We start from the raw sequence: 17,579 nt of genomic DNA on the forward strand, positions 1-17,579 counted from the left end.
CATTACAATAAATAATCATTAAACTAATCAAGATGTCGATTACATCTCACATTCCAGTATTCAAACTTGTAAACAAAGCTGCACAGGATTTCTGTTTTTGCAACTCGGTACAGGCAATGGTAATGTCCATTTCAGGTACAGTATAATGCCAGGAGCCGCATGTGGATTTGACATCTCTAACGCAGTTCCACCTCTGACATCGCCAAAACAACCGCTATGTGAATGTCAGCTAAAGCAGATCTGATTGAATAGAGCCCTATGTGACCCAATACCTGCAACCCAGCAGTTGGGTCATCCGAACAACTCAGTATGTTTTAGTGTATGCCCTCAAAATAAGGCCTAATGAAATACATAATGTATTAAATAATTACATTTTAATGATAAGATATTCATTTAGGATCTCACTTGGTGAAGCCCATTGGATTGAAAATTGATGAATGCAACAAGTATGTCACTGTCATTAACAAATTCAGTCATGGGTGGTAACCAAAGATTAGGGATATACTGACAAGGTACATATTTCTTCGCCCTGACAATGGGAAACAAAGAGGGAGACAGAATTTCTGCCAAGTGGAGCATCTCTCTTCCTCGTCCTCTCTGGTGGTATTTCTACAATTCATTTGAAAGGCAAGGCACTCTGGGAAATATGCAAATAAAGCATTACAATAAGCAGTGTGTTAATTCAACACTGTTCAGTGTCTATACAGGTCCACATTTTCAGTGTTAATTTAACACTGAGGAATTTGCTGTGTATTTTCACATGACATCTTTTATATTTTGACCGTATATCATGGTCTAGACACCTCCAACTTAACTCTGGACTACAAAGCCAGTTCCACTGCTTTTTTTCATTGTTCCCCTCTAATCACTGACTGAATTAGACCTGGGACACCAGGTGGGTGCAATTAAGTATCAGGTAGAACAGAAAACTAGCAGGCTCCGGACCTCGAAGGGTAAGAGTTGAATACCACTGCGCTAGACTATTTTATTTTGGGTTATTGCGGACCTCCTTTCAAATAAAAAATGTCTCCCTCTTCACCCTAGCGCGAGTGCATCTCTATCCACGTGGGTCAGGCTGGTGTCCAGATTGGCAATGCGTGCTGGGAGCTCTACTGTCTGGAGCATGGGATCCAGCCGGATGGACAGATGCCATCCGACAAAGCCATCGGAGGTGGAGACGACTCCTTCAACACCTTCTTCAGTGAGACTGGGGCTGGAAAGCATGTTCCCAGGGCTGTGTTTGTAGACCTGGAACCGACAGTCATAGGTAAGCTTTCGCTCTTAAGAAAAAAAGGTTATACATAGAACCATAAAGGGTTCTTTGGCTTGTCCCTGTAGAACAGGGGTATTGAAATCTTATACGAGGTCCAGAGTACTGCTGGTTAACTGTTACCTGATAATTAATTGCACCTATTTGGTGTCCCAGGTCTACATCTTCATTGCTTGCTGTCTGGGGTTTTAGGCTGGATTTCTGTATAGCACTTTGTGACATCTGCTGGTGTAAAAAAGGCTTCATAAATAAATGTGATTGATATCAGTCCCTGATTAGAGGGGGAAGAAATAAAAAAAAACTGTAGAACTGACTTCGAGGTTCAGATTTGAATTTGAGGGCTGTTGAAAAACCCTGGTTCCAGAACGTTTTCCAACAACAAAGAACCATTCTAGAACCCTGTCTTCCATAGTGAAGGTTGCCAGATGAAAAAGGTTTGATGCAGAACCGCTGTCCCTGTAGGAGAACCCTTTTAGAACTTCCCGTTCTGTTTTTCATAAGCTGCTGATTTTTTTCTCAGATGAGGTGCGCACTGGGACCTACCGCCAGTTATTCCATCCTGAACAGCTCATCACTGGCAAAGAGGATGCTGCCAATAATTACGCCCGTGGACACTACACTATTGGCAAAGAGATCATTGACCTGGTGCTGGACAGGGTCCGCAAACTGGTGGGTACCACAGAATTAATCGATAAAATATTTGATCAACTATCTGATCAGAATGTGGACTCCTTTTATTGACATGTTCCTCTTTCTCCTCAGTCTGACCAGTGCACAGGCCTTCAGGGCTTCCTGGTTTTCCACAGCTTTGGAGGTGGCACCGGCTCTGGTTTCACCTCTCTGCTGATGGAGCGCCTGTCTGTTGACTACGGCAAGAAGTCCAAGCTGGAGTTCTCCATCTACCCAGCTCCCCAGGTGTCCACAGCTGTGGTGGAACCTTACAACTCCATCCTGACCACCCACACCACCCTAGAGCACTCTGACTGTGCTTTCATGGTGGATAATGAGGCTATATATGACATCTGCCGTAGGAACCTCGACATTGAGCGTCCCACCTACACCAACCTCAACAGGCTCATTAGCCAGATTGTTTCCTCCATTACTGCTTCCCTTCGATTCGATGGTGCTCTCAATGTTGATTTGACAGAGTTCCAGACCAACTTGGTGCCCTATCCACGTATTCATTTTCCTCTGGCCACCTATGCCCCAGTTATCTCTGCAGAGAAGGCTTACCATGAACAGCTCTCTGTGGCTGAAATCACCAATGCCTGCTTTGAGCCGGCCAATCAGATGGTGAAATGTGACCCTCGCCACGGCAAGTACATGGCATGTTGTCTTCTTTACCGTGGTGATGTGGTGCCAAAAGATGTCAATGCTGCTATTGCCACCATCAAGACCAAACGTTCTATTCAGTTTGTTGACTGGTGCCCAACTGGTTTTAAGGTTGGCATCAACTATCAGCCTCCCACTGTGGTCCCTGGTGGAGACCTGGCCAAAGTCCAGAGGGCTGTGTGCATGCTAAGCAACACCACTGCTATTGCAGAGGCCTGGGCTCGGCTTGATCACAAGTTTGATTTGATGTATGCTAAACGTGCCTTTGTGCACTGGTATGTGGGTGAGGGCATGGAGGAGGGAGAGTTCTCTGAAGCCAGAGAGGACATGGCAGCCCTGGAGAAGGATTACGAAGAGGTGGGGGTTGACACCGTCGAGGGTGACGGACAGGAGGAGGGAGAGGAGTACTGAGTGTTCATGCAAGGACGCCCTTGTCTCCCGTATCTTATAATAGCAGAATTTCAAAACAAATGCATTTCTTCTTAGTTTGATATTTTCTTGCTTCTTGTTTAGGTTTAAGCACAACTGGTTTGTTGTAGTGACAATCACAGATTTGTTTGTGTTTCATTAAAGATTCACCATTAAAAGTGTGTGTTTAAATTGAATCCCAAATGTTTTGTTGTATACTTTTCATCAATTACTTACCAATGTTTTTAAAACTCCAACATATTCATCAGAAGTAGAGGAATCTATATCTGGTAGACCTAGATTAATTATAAATAAATATTTGTAACGTTCGTCGTCTGAAGATGAGGAATCATCGGACCAAAGCGCAGCGTCGTAAGTGTTCATGTTAATTTATTAAAACAGAACACTAAACAAAATAACAAAAGAGAATGAACGAAAACGTCCTGTCAGGTGCAGCAACACAAAACAGAAAACAACTACCCACAAAACACAGGTGGGAAAAGGCTACCTAAGTATGGTTCTCAATCAGAGACAACGATAGACAGCTGCCTCTGATTGAGAACCACACCCGGCCAAATACACAGAAATAGAAAACATAGAACACAAAACATAGAATGCCCACCCCAACTCACGCCCTGACCAAACCAAAATAGAGCCATAAAAAAGGAACTAAGGTCAGGGCGTGACAATACTGCAGTTACAATGTAGTGACATTTTTCTAATTTGTAAACATACTAACTGTAATTGTAGTACTGCAGTTTTGGAAATGTAACTGCAGTTACACAGTGTTACTTCAACTTCCAAAAGTAGGTTTTGAAGATGCTTACTTAAACCACACACATATGGAAGAGATACTTTGACCTATTCTACTCTGATAACCAATTGGGAAAGGCATATAAGACCTTCCAATCAGTTTCGACAAAGTCTGTGTGGTAGAAATGTAATATTCGTTACATACTACTGTATACTGTTTAATTAGTTTAACTATGCTGTTTTTACTTCGAGAATTTTCCATTGTTATATGTTAGTATTTTTGCTGATACAGGCATGTCTTATGTGACTTAGTCATAAGTCTGGGCGTACAGATAAGAGCCATTTGGGTGCGACCGCAGTATGTGACATCCTGTTTTCACAATCTACAGGAACTTAGATGTGTGGAAACATGCAGGAAGGAACAGACAATGGTGGCAACGTCAACTATCTTAATCTGAACAGATAAGCTAAATCAGCTTTTACACACCATGTTCCGTCCCTGTATCCACCCATCTGCTAAACTGCCACATAGACAAAATAGGTTGTACTTTTTCTATAAGAGGAGAGAGACAACTCTGTTCGTTGGGCTTTCCTAACAATGCACTGATCGAGTGGTTGTTATTGATTGCTTCGTTTTTTCAAATCTTATAAAATTGTTGTTTGAAAGAATCTGCAGTCTCTCTTCCTGTAGAATTTCTCTGACATCTGTCCACTGTATCGTAGAAGTATAAATTGCTGCACCTTTCAAATTTTCTATCAGACTTCTTACTACAGTCTCCCAAAGATAAGCCTGTGAGAGTTAAAATAAAATTAAATAAAATTTCTCCAGAACCACATCTTGAAATTTCTCAACTTAAACATGGTGTCACGCCCTGACCTTAGCGATCCTTTTTATGTCTCTATTTTGTTTTGGTCAGGGTGTGATTTGGGTGGGCATTCTATGTTCTGTATTTCTATGTTTTGTATTTCTTTGTTTCTGGCCGAGTGTGGTTCCCAATCAGAGGCAGCTGTCTATCGTTGTCTCTGATTGGGGATCATACTTAGGCTGCCCTTTTCCGTTTTTCTGTGTGGGAGCTTGTTTATGTGTTTGTGTGCAGGGAGTTTGCACATCAAAGTTGTTCAGGCGGTGTAGTTGTTATTGTTTTATCCTGTTTTAGTTTCACTTCGTGATTAAATTATGTGGAACTCTAAGAACGCTGCGCCTTGGTCTCTTCCTTCCGACGACACCCGTTACACATGGCGAGTACACACAAATCATATTATTGTTAGTTTCAATAACTTCATATCTTACAATAGTTAAATCAAAGCTGTTTCTATTCAATTTAACACAAATTGTCAATTTGACTAAAACGTTTTAGTCATCTTACAGATGTCGTTTTGTAACCCAAAGCAAAACTCAAATCAATCTCAATCATTTTGTTAACTTCAGCCAACTACTCTAACTACTCTAACAACTTGACTTTGAACTGATGTCTCTTCTTAATGACATCTCTCTCCTGCTTTGTCTGCATTGGAAGTGACCCAGGGATAATGACTCACTGTAGTAGCAAATGTAAACTCAGTCATTGGCACTCATATATTCAAATAAATTGCCTCGTTTATGAAGTCGGCTGAAAGTAACAAGTAACCTGTAGTTTTTATTCATTTCGAACTTATATAATATTTCATGAGATATTTCAGAATGTCTGACAATAACAAAGTTCAAACTGCTTTGCTGATATGCTATTAAATGTAAAAAAATTGAGTGCCATAGTAAAAATACCTTGATTTAACATTTCATATCAAAATAGATGTGGTTAGCAGGTCTACTAAATTAGTTTGAAGTCAAATGCATTCATTGTTTGGAATGTGTTGATCAGATTATAATTGATTTGTCAAATTAGTCACCCCATGGTAGGCTATGATTGACATTTGGTCTAAAAAACACTGCCTGTTTGTCTGGTCAATAGCTGATCACTTGTTTCTTCAGTCAGGTGATGTGTACCGGTACCCTATCTTCTACAATGAAAGCACTTTCTGTCATGCCCCAAGCCCCCTCTCCTCTCCTACAGAGTTGCTAAGAATTAAACAAAACAAACTCTAGGCCATTTCTGTTTTGAAACTAATGAAATATTATTGTTACTATTCCAGTTTTAGATTAATGTTTTGGTCCAAGAATATATTTTGGCATAATAAACAATAAGAACTTTTTTCTTTCTGAAGATTGTAAAGTAGAATTTGAAGGTGATAATTTCCTCTGGCTTATGATTTGTCCTATGTGTATTTACAGTTAATACTTGATTGATTTTCAAATTAAAAGTGTTATTTTTCTGAGTTGTATACAACTCTTTCCGCAGTGTGAGTGCATCTCCATCCACATGGGTCAGGCTGGAGTCCAGATTGGCAATGCCTGCTGCAAGCTGTACTGCCTGGAACATGGGATCCAGCCTGATGGACTGGACAGATGCCCAGTGACAAGAACATTGGCGGAGGAGATGACTCCTTTAACACCTTCTTCAGTGGGGCTGGAAAGCATGTCCCCAGGGCTGTGTTTTCTGGACCTGGAACCCACAGTCATAGGTAAGCTTCCTGTTTACTACATTGGTATTGAGCTCTTCCATGAGCTACTGATTTCTCTCCTCAGATGAGGTGTGCACGGAGACTTACCGCCAATTATCCATGCTGAACAACTCATCACTGGCAAAGAGGATGCTACCAACAACTACGCCCGTGGACACTCCACTATTAGCAAAGAGATCATTGACCTGGTGCTGGACAGGATCCGCAAACTGGTGGCTCTCAGAATGAATGAATAAAATATTTGATCAACTATCTGATTAGAATGTGGACATCTGTCCTTTTATTGATGTGTTTCTCTTTCTCTGACCAGTGTTCAGGGCTACCTGGTTTTCCACAGCTTTGGAGGTGGCACCTGCTCTTGTTTCACCTCTCTGCTGATGGAGCGCCTGTCTGCTGACTACGGCAAGAAGTCCAAGCTGGAGTTCTCCATCTACCCAGCTCCCCAGGTGTCCACAGCTGTGGTGGAACCTTACAACTCCATCCTGACCCCCCACACCACCCTAGAATACTCTGACTGTGCTTTCATGGTGGATAATGAGGCTATATATGACATCTGTCGTAGGAACCCTGACATTGAGCGTCCCACCTACACCAACTTTCCTCCATTACTGCTTCCCTTCGATTCGATGGTGCCCTTAATGTTGATCTGACAGAGTTCCAGACCAACTTGGTGCCCTATCCACGTATTCATTTTCCTCTGGCTACCTATGCCCCAGTCATCTCTGCAGAGAAGGCTTACCATGAGCAGTTAACTGTCTCGGAAATCACCAATGCCTGCTTTGAGCCAGCCAACCAGATGGTGAAATGTGATCCTCGCCACGGCAAGTACATTTCATGCTGCCTTCTGTACCGTGGTGAGGTGATGCCCAAAGATGTCAAGATCAAATGTTCTATTCAGTTTGTTGACTGGTGCCCAACTGGTTTCAAGGTTGGTATCAACTATCAGCCTCCCACTGTGGTCCCTGGTGGAGACCTGGCCAAAGTCCAGAGGACTGTGCATGCTGAGCAACACCACTGCTGTGGCAGAGGCCTGGGCTCGTCTTGACCACAAGTTTGACCTGATGTACGCCAAACGTGCCTTTGTGCACTGGTATGTGGGTGAGGGCATGGAGGAGGGAGTTCTCTGAGGCCAGAGAGGACGTGGCAGCCCTGAATGATTATGAAGAGGTCGGACATGACAGAAGTAGAGGACAGAGAACAGTATTAGAAATGGCTGGCTTTCTTTGTCTGTCTTTCAAATTCTTTATCATAGATCCACCCTTTTCTTTTCACTCCCCCTTTCCATAGATCCACCCTTTCCTATTCTTTTCAGCCAGTATGCTCTTTCAACTCCTAACCTCAAACAAAATCACTTTCATGTTGACAATAAATTGACATTGTATGGAAAACAATTTTCAGTTTCCCATTTAGAGGTCTTTGTACCATTAGTTGCATAGTCCTGTACACGAAGTCATACTGGTGGATTAGACAGATTCACTGGGTTCTAGGAACACTGAAGTTCCTAGAATCACACAATTTCAAAGTATGTGCTATTACTTTTATTACATATTTATACTAACCTGTAAACAAATTAGGTTTAAAAATGACTTACTTAAACTACTTGAAGCTTAAATAATTGAAATATGAGAGCATTTCTTTGAAAGAGCAGCTATGGTGGAGCTTGTGTGTTGGTTTTTCAAGACTATAAGTAGGATGAGCCTCTGCTCTGATACCTAAAAAATGTATTGTCTAGAGGGCAGTGTTGTGCAATAAATTCTTGTCCTTGTCCTGCCGTGAACATGCACACACTACCAATAGACGCTTACTGTAGTTGGTCGGTCAAATTCAATACTGAAAACTACAACATATCACAAGGGTAATATTAAATCAACACACTTAGAAAAGTCCCTAAAAAAAGTATCTGAAAAAATCACAGCCATAAGTGCATACAGGGTAGAGCTAGACCAAATACACTTAATTTGTTCACCCTCAGAATGCAAACAAATAATACATGCTACAATACTATGTTCTATGGTATCTACATTCATTGGGAAAAGTGATATGTACTCCAATTTACAAAAGTGAAAGCCAACTAGGCCTGAGAAGAGCCCAGTCCCAGTTCATAGCCCTGATCTAAAATAGGTCCTGGAATTCATATCTTGCCCAGTCATGGGGGGGTCTGTCAAGCTGGCAGAGAGGACAGCTGGGGTTTAAAAATACTGTCTTTGTTCCCACTGCGTTTAGACTCAACATGATATATGCTCCTTTACAATTATCCAGCTCATTAAATGTATGGATTAGACATGGTTGCAATGGTATGACAAAATAAGCAACCATGTGCTGTATCTATGGAAAATTGATATACGAGCAAGGGGTTTGGCATTGGTATGATGCCATGAGATCAGAAAGAATGCAAACAACAGTATATAGATTATGAGTCAATGTGCATGGGTCAGGTATTTACATGTGCCCAAGAAGCCTGGTTTACTCATTTACAAGGCCTTTGTACTCCTTGCAGCCTGGTTTGCATGTGTTTATTGTGCAAGTATCTTCCCCGTGAAGAAAATGACATATACCACAACATTGGAAGATATTTTTTATTTTCATTTCACAATTTAGAAGAGGACCAGCAATATTTCTGAATACAATGGGATCCATCCAGGATTATGTCTTAAATAATCAGCTCCTGGATTAAACCAAAGTCACTTCTGATTGAGGGTCTCTTGAGTGTTTTATTGCAATGAAAATATGTTATAGAAAGTTTCGATGTTTTATGAAATAACGTCGAGAGTAAGGAGACTGTTAAAGAGTCTCATATCGCTATGAGCATGAGAAAAACAATACACATGCATTGTCCATAGGGGGGAGTTGGAGTAGTAAGGAAGTAGATCTGAGGCCTCTTTTACATAATGTACAAGAGTACCTTATCTTGAATATCTTTTCCCACTTATTTATCAATCGTCTTTGAGGGGAAGACAACTGTTTGGGACATAGGGAAAATAAAGTTATAAATAAGGATTTATACAGTGCAGAATCTCATACTGTAGTGCTCTCTAGTAAAGTAAGACCTGGAGTTTGTTTTAAATACACTACATTGGAGATGTGTACTTCAAAAAGGTACAAAAACACACCTAAACAGTGCCCACGTGCATACAAAAGTTGGGAGAAAAATCATCTTGATTGATTATGAAGCACAAACTGTTTGTTCTGAATGCAATGCATTTTAAATTGTGGGACCTATTCTGAAGCAGACAGACCAACAAAATTCCCAAACAACTGCTCACAATTACATCCTAACAATGCAAGCCCATTTGTTCAAATAAATACCCTCTCGAAATCTACATTAAATGTTCCCTAATGGTTTTTGACAAAACTGACCCCCCACCGCCCACCCAAATGTATCATTATTTTCATGTCATGTTTTTATTCAAATCAAACCATTCAATAGGCTGCTTTACGTTTCTTTTGATCAGACAACCAGAAAACAACATAGATACGCATTACTCCAGAAATCCAAAACCACATACACTGGTTAAAGTCCTAGAATTCCTCCTCGATTCTGTGTCATTTGAAAGCCTCTTACTAAATTATACAATGTACAATGCATGTCAGTACTACTGTACCACTCCTTTTACAGATATTGTTTTGAATACCATTCCAGTGTGACTCACTCAAAATTGCCTTGGAGAGAGAATAGGTTATGTGCAAACATAACTGTCCATTACATTGCATTGCTGTGGTGGGTTGCATTGCCATTGCAGATAAGAAAATCACTGATTCTCAGGCGTTGCCGAATAAAGAATCAGCATTTCATGTCTTAAAGCCCTGTGACGTCAAAGAGACTGTAAAATGTCTTTATTGATAACTACTGAAGAAAGTTGAGAATACGGCAACAAAGGAAGAAGGCAGATAAACTAATAGGAGCATAACATGGATTTCTGTCAATAAATAGGAACACTGATATTAGCCCCAAACCACTAATTATTATTGGCAAAAATAGGCAGAAATTAGAGAATATTCAGTTTATTTGAGATTTTCCCAGAGATTACATTCCTATAGACAAGACATCAGCTAAATAAATATCTAATTACAAAGCTAACTAATCCTTTCCTGACACTCTAACCTGTCCACACCACAACCACTCTAATCTGTCGGTGATCTGAGGCGACAGTGTTTGCCAATATGAAGGGTTTAGCCCTTTGTTAAAACATAACACACAGTGCTTTAGTTCACTCAAACTTCACCAGTGAATAACATTCAACAACATCTCCAGGGTAGACACCAAAACTCACTGAAACGCACTCACCAACTCTTCTTTACAAACACAGTGTCCATTCAGGCCCTCTTCCTGATATTCAGATTCATTGATGTCCTTCAATCCTGAGCCGTAAGGATTCAAATGGATTCATATGCATTGATGTCCTTCAATCCGGATTCATATGGTTTTCTTTAACCCGGCTCCAGATAGTCCAAGCAGAGGAGGCTGGTGGGGGGAGTTATAGGAGGATAGGCTCATTGTAATGGAATAAATGGAACAGAATCAAACATGTGGTTTCCATATGGTTGATGTGTTTGACACCGTTCCATTAACTCCATTACAGACATGAATGAGCCCGCCCTCCTATAGCTCCACCCACCAGCATCCTCTGATTCCAAGCCTCTGAAAAGCAGATTCGCCTTAAAGAGCCTCAACGCAGTCACATCAACAAGAGGCTGTGTGTGGAGGAGCTGTCGTATGCTTCCTTCATATAAGGCTTGTGCTTCTTGGCAGTTTTCTTGTTCTGTATGGTCCTTGCTTAAAAATGACCTCAACACCACTGCAAGGTGGTGACCTGTGGGAAAAAGGTCAAGCAGACAAAACAAATATGAAGACAAGTTAATGTCTCATCATCAAAATCGTGACCACCTGGAAGTACCTCCGAGTCAAAACATGTAAACAGTAATTGTTGTTGTAATCAAGCACTACTTAGTCATGTGACCAGATCAAATAGACATTGCCTTACAGGTTGCAAGGGTCAGAAGTTCAGTGCCATTGTGTTTTGACTGCTTGAAACAAAAGAAACAGATACCTTTCAGTGTATATCTGTGACTGGCAGGACAGTCAGAGAGCTGTGTTAGTTACCTGGGTCGACAGTGTTTCATGACAAGACGTGTACGAAGAGAATGGCCAGGCCAATGTTGAGAAGAATCACCATGGTTATCATGATGGTGTTCGGACCCTGGAAGAGAGAGGTACAGTAGATACATTTCATGTTTTATTTCACCTTTATACAGGTTTGTCATATTGAGATAAAAATGTCTTCCTCAAGACAGACCTGTTAAAGATCTATGAAACAACAGCAATATGAATGGGATGAATGAAAAATGAAATCACAATTATATTTTTTTACATTTAAGTTGCATCCATTCCTGTGTAGTAATGCTGTAATGACTCTAGTAATAACACTTGTAAAATATGGTGACTGGAAGAGAAGCTGCTGCTGCATGGTAGCTGGCCTGGTAAGCGGTCTGGTAGGTTCTCATATGCTGTATGCCCCTTTCAACACAGGGGGCCTGGGCTATGGAAAAACCTCCCTAGAGTACATGCCATATAGGGCAGACCGCTGAGGTCTCACGTCCAAGACAAACCACTAGTCTGCACGCCATCTACAGCTTCCATAATCATTCAGAACAAACAACTGTTGCCTTTATAAACACTTATGTAACAGACACCTGAAATGCAACGTTCATTTACATACTTTCATAGATCGGAATGGGTCGTCTGGATTACAAAATTGGACATTTCTAGCTAACGATGGTAGTTGTTGGTTGCTAGAGAAATTGTGTCATGTTATCTGTCTGTAAGCTCCCAACAAGAAATGGGAAAATTGCCTTGATTGTGGTTGTCAGAAAGGAAATGCAGTTGAGAATAGGTGCAAACATAACTAATTATTATTACGTCAGAGGAAAAGCGGAGGGGAGGTTAATCAGAAATGGGGTCTGATCAGTGTGGTTTAAAGGGTGGTTTAAAGGGTGGTTTAAAGGACCAGCATCAACCACAGATAACAGTCTCCAGAGTAACATCGGGTTACATATTTGCACTTAGAGGAGAGAGGACCTACTGTATGTTCTGAGTCTGCTTTTAGAACCCAGGTCATGGGAGAGTGTACTACATAACATGTAAGAACAGTCTTCATTTGACTGAATGTGTTCTCATAACATTTCATTAGATGAGATATTGAGTGTTTGAATTGCCTTACCTGCTCAAATTCTACTACTTCTGTAACTTCACTTGGGCTCTTCACCATGTTCTTCATCAGCTTGGCCTCTGCTTTGGGTTCAACCTTAGGGCCTGGCTTGGCAGATTTAGGCACTGGTGTAGGTGCAGGTGTGGCAGGTTTTGAAGCTGGATTGGCCTCCTGTTTCGTCAATGGCCTGAGTGATGGCGAAGGCTTGGGAGACACTTTATTGACAGACTGGGCACTGGACTCTGGTTCGCTCTCAGATATGGTGGACACAGGTCGTTCATTGACCGACTCTGTTCTTTGTTTGGGCTCTGACGATTTAGGCTTGGGGTTGAAGGCAGCTTTGGAAGACACTTTGGAGGCGGGAGGAGGGGGTGGGGCTTCCTTTTCTTCTTCTGAGTAGGCGACACTGGTACTTATCGAGGGAGCAGCTTCGGATACTTTAGCCTCAGATGCCGTCTTCTCCAGGGGTTTGATCTCCAGGTCCGAGCCCTGCTCTACCTTGTTGTTCAAGCGGCTGGAGGCGCGGCTGCTAGGGATGGGGGCAGTAGCGAGGCGCTCTTCAGGGGGAGCAGCGGCAGGGGCGGGAGTGGTGGGCCGGCTGTTGGTTCTGCTATTGGGACGGCTGCTCCCCCGACTTCCATTGCCTTTGTCCCCGTTCCAGCCAGCGGGGCCGAGGAGATGGGGGTCCTCTTTGCTGACGTTGCCCTGCTTGGAGTGCCTGGACGCCGGAGGGGTCACAGCCGGGCTGGGGGAGGGCGTGCGGGCTGGAGAGGAGCCAGGCCTGTCGTGCAGCATTGGGCTTTCAGCGGGTGTCGGTGGCTGCCCTGCTAACAGTGGTTCATGCATTATAGGGCCTGTGTTCTCATTGGCATCTGAGATCTCCTGTAGCGCTCTCTTCTTCATGTACTCTGGGCCTGTGGAGCAACATAGAGAAATATATGTTTGATGAGATTCCAATAACAACAAGATAAAGATCAGACTAGATAAAGATCAGACTAATTTATTTATGGATGTTTTATAGTCACGTACACCGTGACTATGGTAGCTAATAAAATATGGTTAGTGCAGGATATTTTGGAGGTTATTAGCTAGGAAGTGTAGACAGTCGTGGATGGATTTGAGGAGTATCACCAAGGTCTCAATTTTTATTTGGAGCCACTCTGTCTGCTTGTAACACAGTCCTGTGACAGTCACAGTGGGGTGACTACAGTTGGCCTGAGAAAACACAGCAACTGCGGTTCCAGTAAAAGATCACATAGGGTTGATTATTCATAGGTCTAATTTTTGCAGTCTAATGCAAAAACATGCTACTTTAGGCTGTAAATATCACAGAGTGGGCCTTTAAACTAATAGCTGAATTGCAATATGCCAAACCAAACAAGTTGAGTCTGTAATATAGGCCTAATGAAATAAGAACTGCTAGCTGGTTTTTGATGTACAACCTATAAGATCATTTTGCAGGGTAGGATTTGAAATACTGTCCGTGTCCGAATACCTACAGTGGGGCAAAAAAGTATTTAGTCAGCCACCAATTGTGCAAGTTCCCCCACTTAAAAAGATGAGAGAGGCCTGTAATTTTCATCATAGGTACACTTCAACTATGACAGACAAAATGAGATTTTTTTTCTCCAGAAAATCACATTGTAGGAGTTTTAATGAATTTATTTGCAAATTATGGTGGAAAATAAGTATTTGGTCACCTACAAACAAGCAAGATTTCTGGCTCTCACAGATCTGTAACTTCTTCTTTAAGAGGCTCCTCTGTCCTCCACTCGTTACCTGTATTAATGGTACCTGTTTCCGAGCCAACAAAGGGTATATAACAAAGTATTGAGATAAACTTTTGTTATTGAACAAATACTTATTTTCCACCATAATTTGCAAATAAATTCATTAAAAATCCTACAATGTGATTTTCTGGATTTTTTGTTCTCATTTTGTCTGTCATAGTTGAAGTGTACCTATGATGAAAATTACAGGCCTCATCTTTTAAGTGGGAGAACTTGCACAATTGGTGGCTGACTAAATACTTTTTTGCCCCACTGTATACTAGCGTTCTAAATAGTATGCAAAAAAGTTTTAGAGTATTTGTCATTTCGAAAATAGTACTCCGAACGCTTCATCTAATGTGTGATTGCGTTGACTCCAGCCATCGTTCATTTTGGTACAGCGCGTCAATTTATCTGATTATCAGCTGTTGTCAAACACTTGAGTCGGAAAAGACGAGTGACTTCTTCAAAAAGATTAAGCGTCGAAATGAGTATGCAGTTTAAGTATGTAGTACGCTAGTATGTTTATGACCACTGACTTGACTCAGAGCCTTCTATTAACAGGTTCTGACGTAACCACTTACTATCTGACATAGAGTACAGGCAAGCACAAACAAAGACAAAAAGACTAGTAGACGGAGTGAGACAATCTACTATCAATCACATGCTGTTGTTTAGCGTTAGCCCCCAGTTTAAGCCCCAATTTTTCAATCAAGAAGATCAAGGAAAATTCTTGAATGAAGAATTCGGGAAATACTATAGCCTATAGCTGTCACGCCTGCTCCCGCTTCCCCTCTCTGGCACATCATTATGCACACCTGTCACCATCGTTACGCGCATCAGCGCTTCATGGGACTCACCTGGACTATATTACTTTATTGATTGCTTCCCCAAAATCTGTCACTTCCTCAGTTTCTTCCCCGTGTCTGCATTAATGTTGTTTTGTTCCCCCTGTCCAGACGCTGTCCGTGCTATGTTTCATGTTTGTTATTCATTAAATGTTCACTCCCTGTACTTGCTTCTCGTCTCCCAGCGTCTGTCTTCACAATAGCACTGTTATTCCCCGTCAGCTTCAGTGTGGTTGAGTGACACCCATTTGTACCATTAGACACAGATATTTCATGCTGGCACTTCACAGTCAGTGGCAACTTTTTATCAGTGTCTATTTCTTATTAATTTATTTTTGGTATTTTAAGTTCTCCCCAATTTCAATCTTGTCTCATCGCTCGGGAGGCGAAGGTCGAGTTACGCGTCCTCCGAAACATGACCCACCTAACCGCACTTCTTAACACCCACTCGCTTAACCCGGAAGCCAGCCGCACCAATGTGTCGGAGGATACACCGTCCAACTGATGACCGAGGTCAGCCTGCAGGAGCCCGGCCCACCACAAGGATTCACTAGCCAAGTAAAGCCCCCCCGGCCAAACCCTCCCCTAACCCGGACAACGCTGGTCCAATTGGATGCCGCCCTAAGGGGCTCCCAATCACGACCGGTTGCGATACAACCCAGGATCGAACCTGGCTCTGTAGTGACACCTCTAGCACCGCGATGCAGTGCCTTACACCGTTGCGCCACTCGGGAGGCCCTATCAGTATCTATTTGGATCTGCTAAGTACTCAGCGGGTCCTGGGTGGGTAGTGAGTGACTGAAGGGGGAAAGAAATGCACACTCGACAAGGCATTGGGGCCTGACTGTTTGGGCCTGGGCCCTGACAGACCTGTAAGGAAACTGATATGATTGCTCTACCCAAGTAAGATGGTCCTTTTTTTAGACAGTCAAAGGTGACTACCCTTATGGAGTGCCTGCCCCAGCCATGCAAAGACTAGCTGCAACAGTAGCAAGACAGATCTATCTATCATTGTAAACAGCAATAAGGTAGATGCTTTGAACAGAACTTTACTTTGCTTTTAAAATCTTGTAATTTCGTTAATTTCACTTTGTAACACTTGCTTTTCAATACTGTTCTTGAAAGTCAATTATTACTATATTTCCAAGTCTCATACAGCACTTGGAACGAATGTAAGAAAGCAAGGTTCTTGTATATGTTTTTCTCTTGTCAATATCAATCCCACAGTTGAGAAGTCCAGTCCACATACCTGGCTGATAGAAGGAAGGGGACAGTTCCCTGGCCACCAACCTGGCGAGGCTGGACTCCTGGTTGGAAGCCTGAGAGGCCTGATCGGCAGCATCTGACTTGGCCTTAGCATGGGTCGTCCTGCAGGGAAACAAACAAAGCTTCTTTACTCAACATCAACAAACCCAACCTTACAATTACTTACTGGATTGACTTATTTTAGTTCATAGTGGAGTGTGGAACTTTACAAAGGCATGCTAAATCTGTAGCTACTTATGATGTCGTCGTGATCAAATATTCAAATGTACAGATCTAAGGCTAAGAGTTGAAACATTGTTCATCAGATTCTGATCTTTGATCATGACAGCATTTGTCTGTGAAAATGATTGGGAAATCCTGCTGCACTTTCGCTAGGTTTTAGGGGACTGCTGTTGCTATTGCAAACCCAATCCATTCCCTTCCTCTTTATTTGGAAAGATACTTTGACACTTTGTCTGGACTATAAAAAGCAATGAGAACATCCCCAACACTTAAGATTCCCATACCACGCCATATACCCAGTCAGCCCTATAGTCCAAGAGATGAATACTGGTACGAACCAAAAGCACAAACCAACTAAGGGGTTGTGCTGTAAAAAACAACGCTACTGTACTAATACAAAACCAGACTGAAATGGACAGAAATACTGCAAAATACTACTTGTTTACAATATTCATTCATTTAAAAAGCTATAGGGCTGATGTGTGGAGTTGAGTTGGTCATGTGGTTCACTATTATTATTAGCTGGAGAGGGTGTCCTATTCTCCTGTTGGGCTGGAACAGAAATAAATGACTCTTTTAACACCTCGACCCAGACAACGAGTTAGTGCCAGGGTGTTTGCAGGGTGTTCCCCTGTACTGTGTATGTTATATTCACAGATTTATTCAGGATTAGTCTGTGTATTTATACATACTGTAGAGGAGGCAAATGTAATACATGCAGATTTAGTATACAGTTACCTTTGATTAAAAAAAAGAAGCTTACCTATTTACTGCGCACTACTTTAATCATCCTACTTTTTTTGCTAAAATACATGTCCAGAAGTTTGTGAAACTTTTAGAACATACAGTAGATTGTGTCTGCACAATGTGTCTGTTTGACATTAAGGCTACATAATATTGCATTAAATAAATGTAATATCAAAAGTTGGAGTTTGACAGCACTTAG

The 17,579-nt window shown here is 41.9% G+C and overlaps 1 protein-coding gene and 1 pseudogene across 1 annotated transcript; both read left to right on the forward strand.

Annotated features, from left to right (window-relative positions):
* Window positions 1–1,023: 1,023 nt before the first annotated feature.
* Window positions 1,024–3,013, forward strand: LOC120061066 (tubulin alpha-1B chain-like). Its single transcript, XM_039010580.1, is given in 3 exon segments — window positions 1,024–1,267; window positions 1,791–1,939; window positions 2,033–3,013. Coding segments are annotated over 3 exon segments (1,374 nt in total).
* A 3,107-nt stretch (window positions 3,014–6,120) lies between these two features.
* Window positions 6,121–17,200, forward strand: LOC120061081 (annotated as a pseudogene).
* The last annotated feature ends 379 nt before the right edge of the window (window positions 17,201–17,579 follow it).

This window comes from Salvelinus namaycush, chromosome 16 (genome assembly GCF_016432855.1).
Source record: "Salvelinus namaycush isolate Seneca chromosome 16, SaNama_1.0, whole genome shotgun sequence".
Classification (NCBI taxonomy): domain Eukaryota; kingdom Metazoa; phylum Chordata; class Actinopteri; order Salmoniformes; family Salmonidae; genus Salvelinus; species Salvelinus namaycush.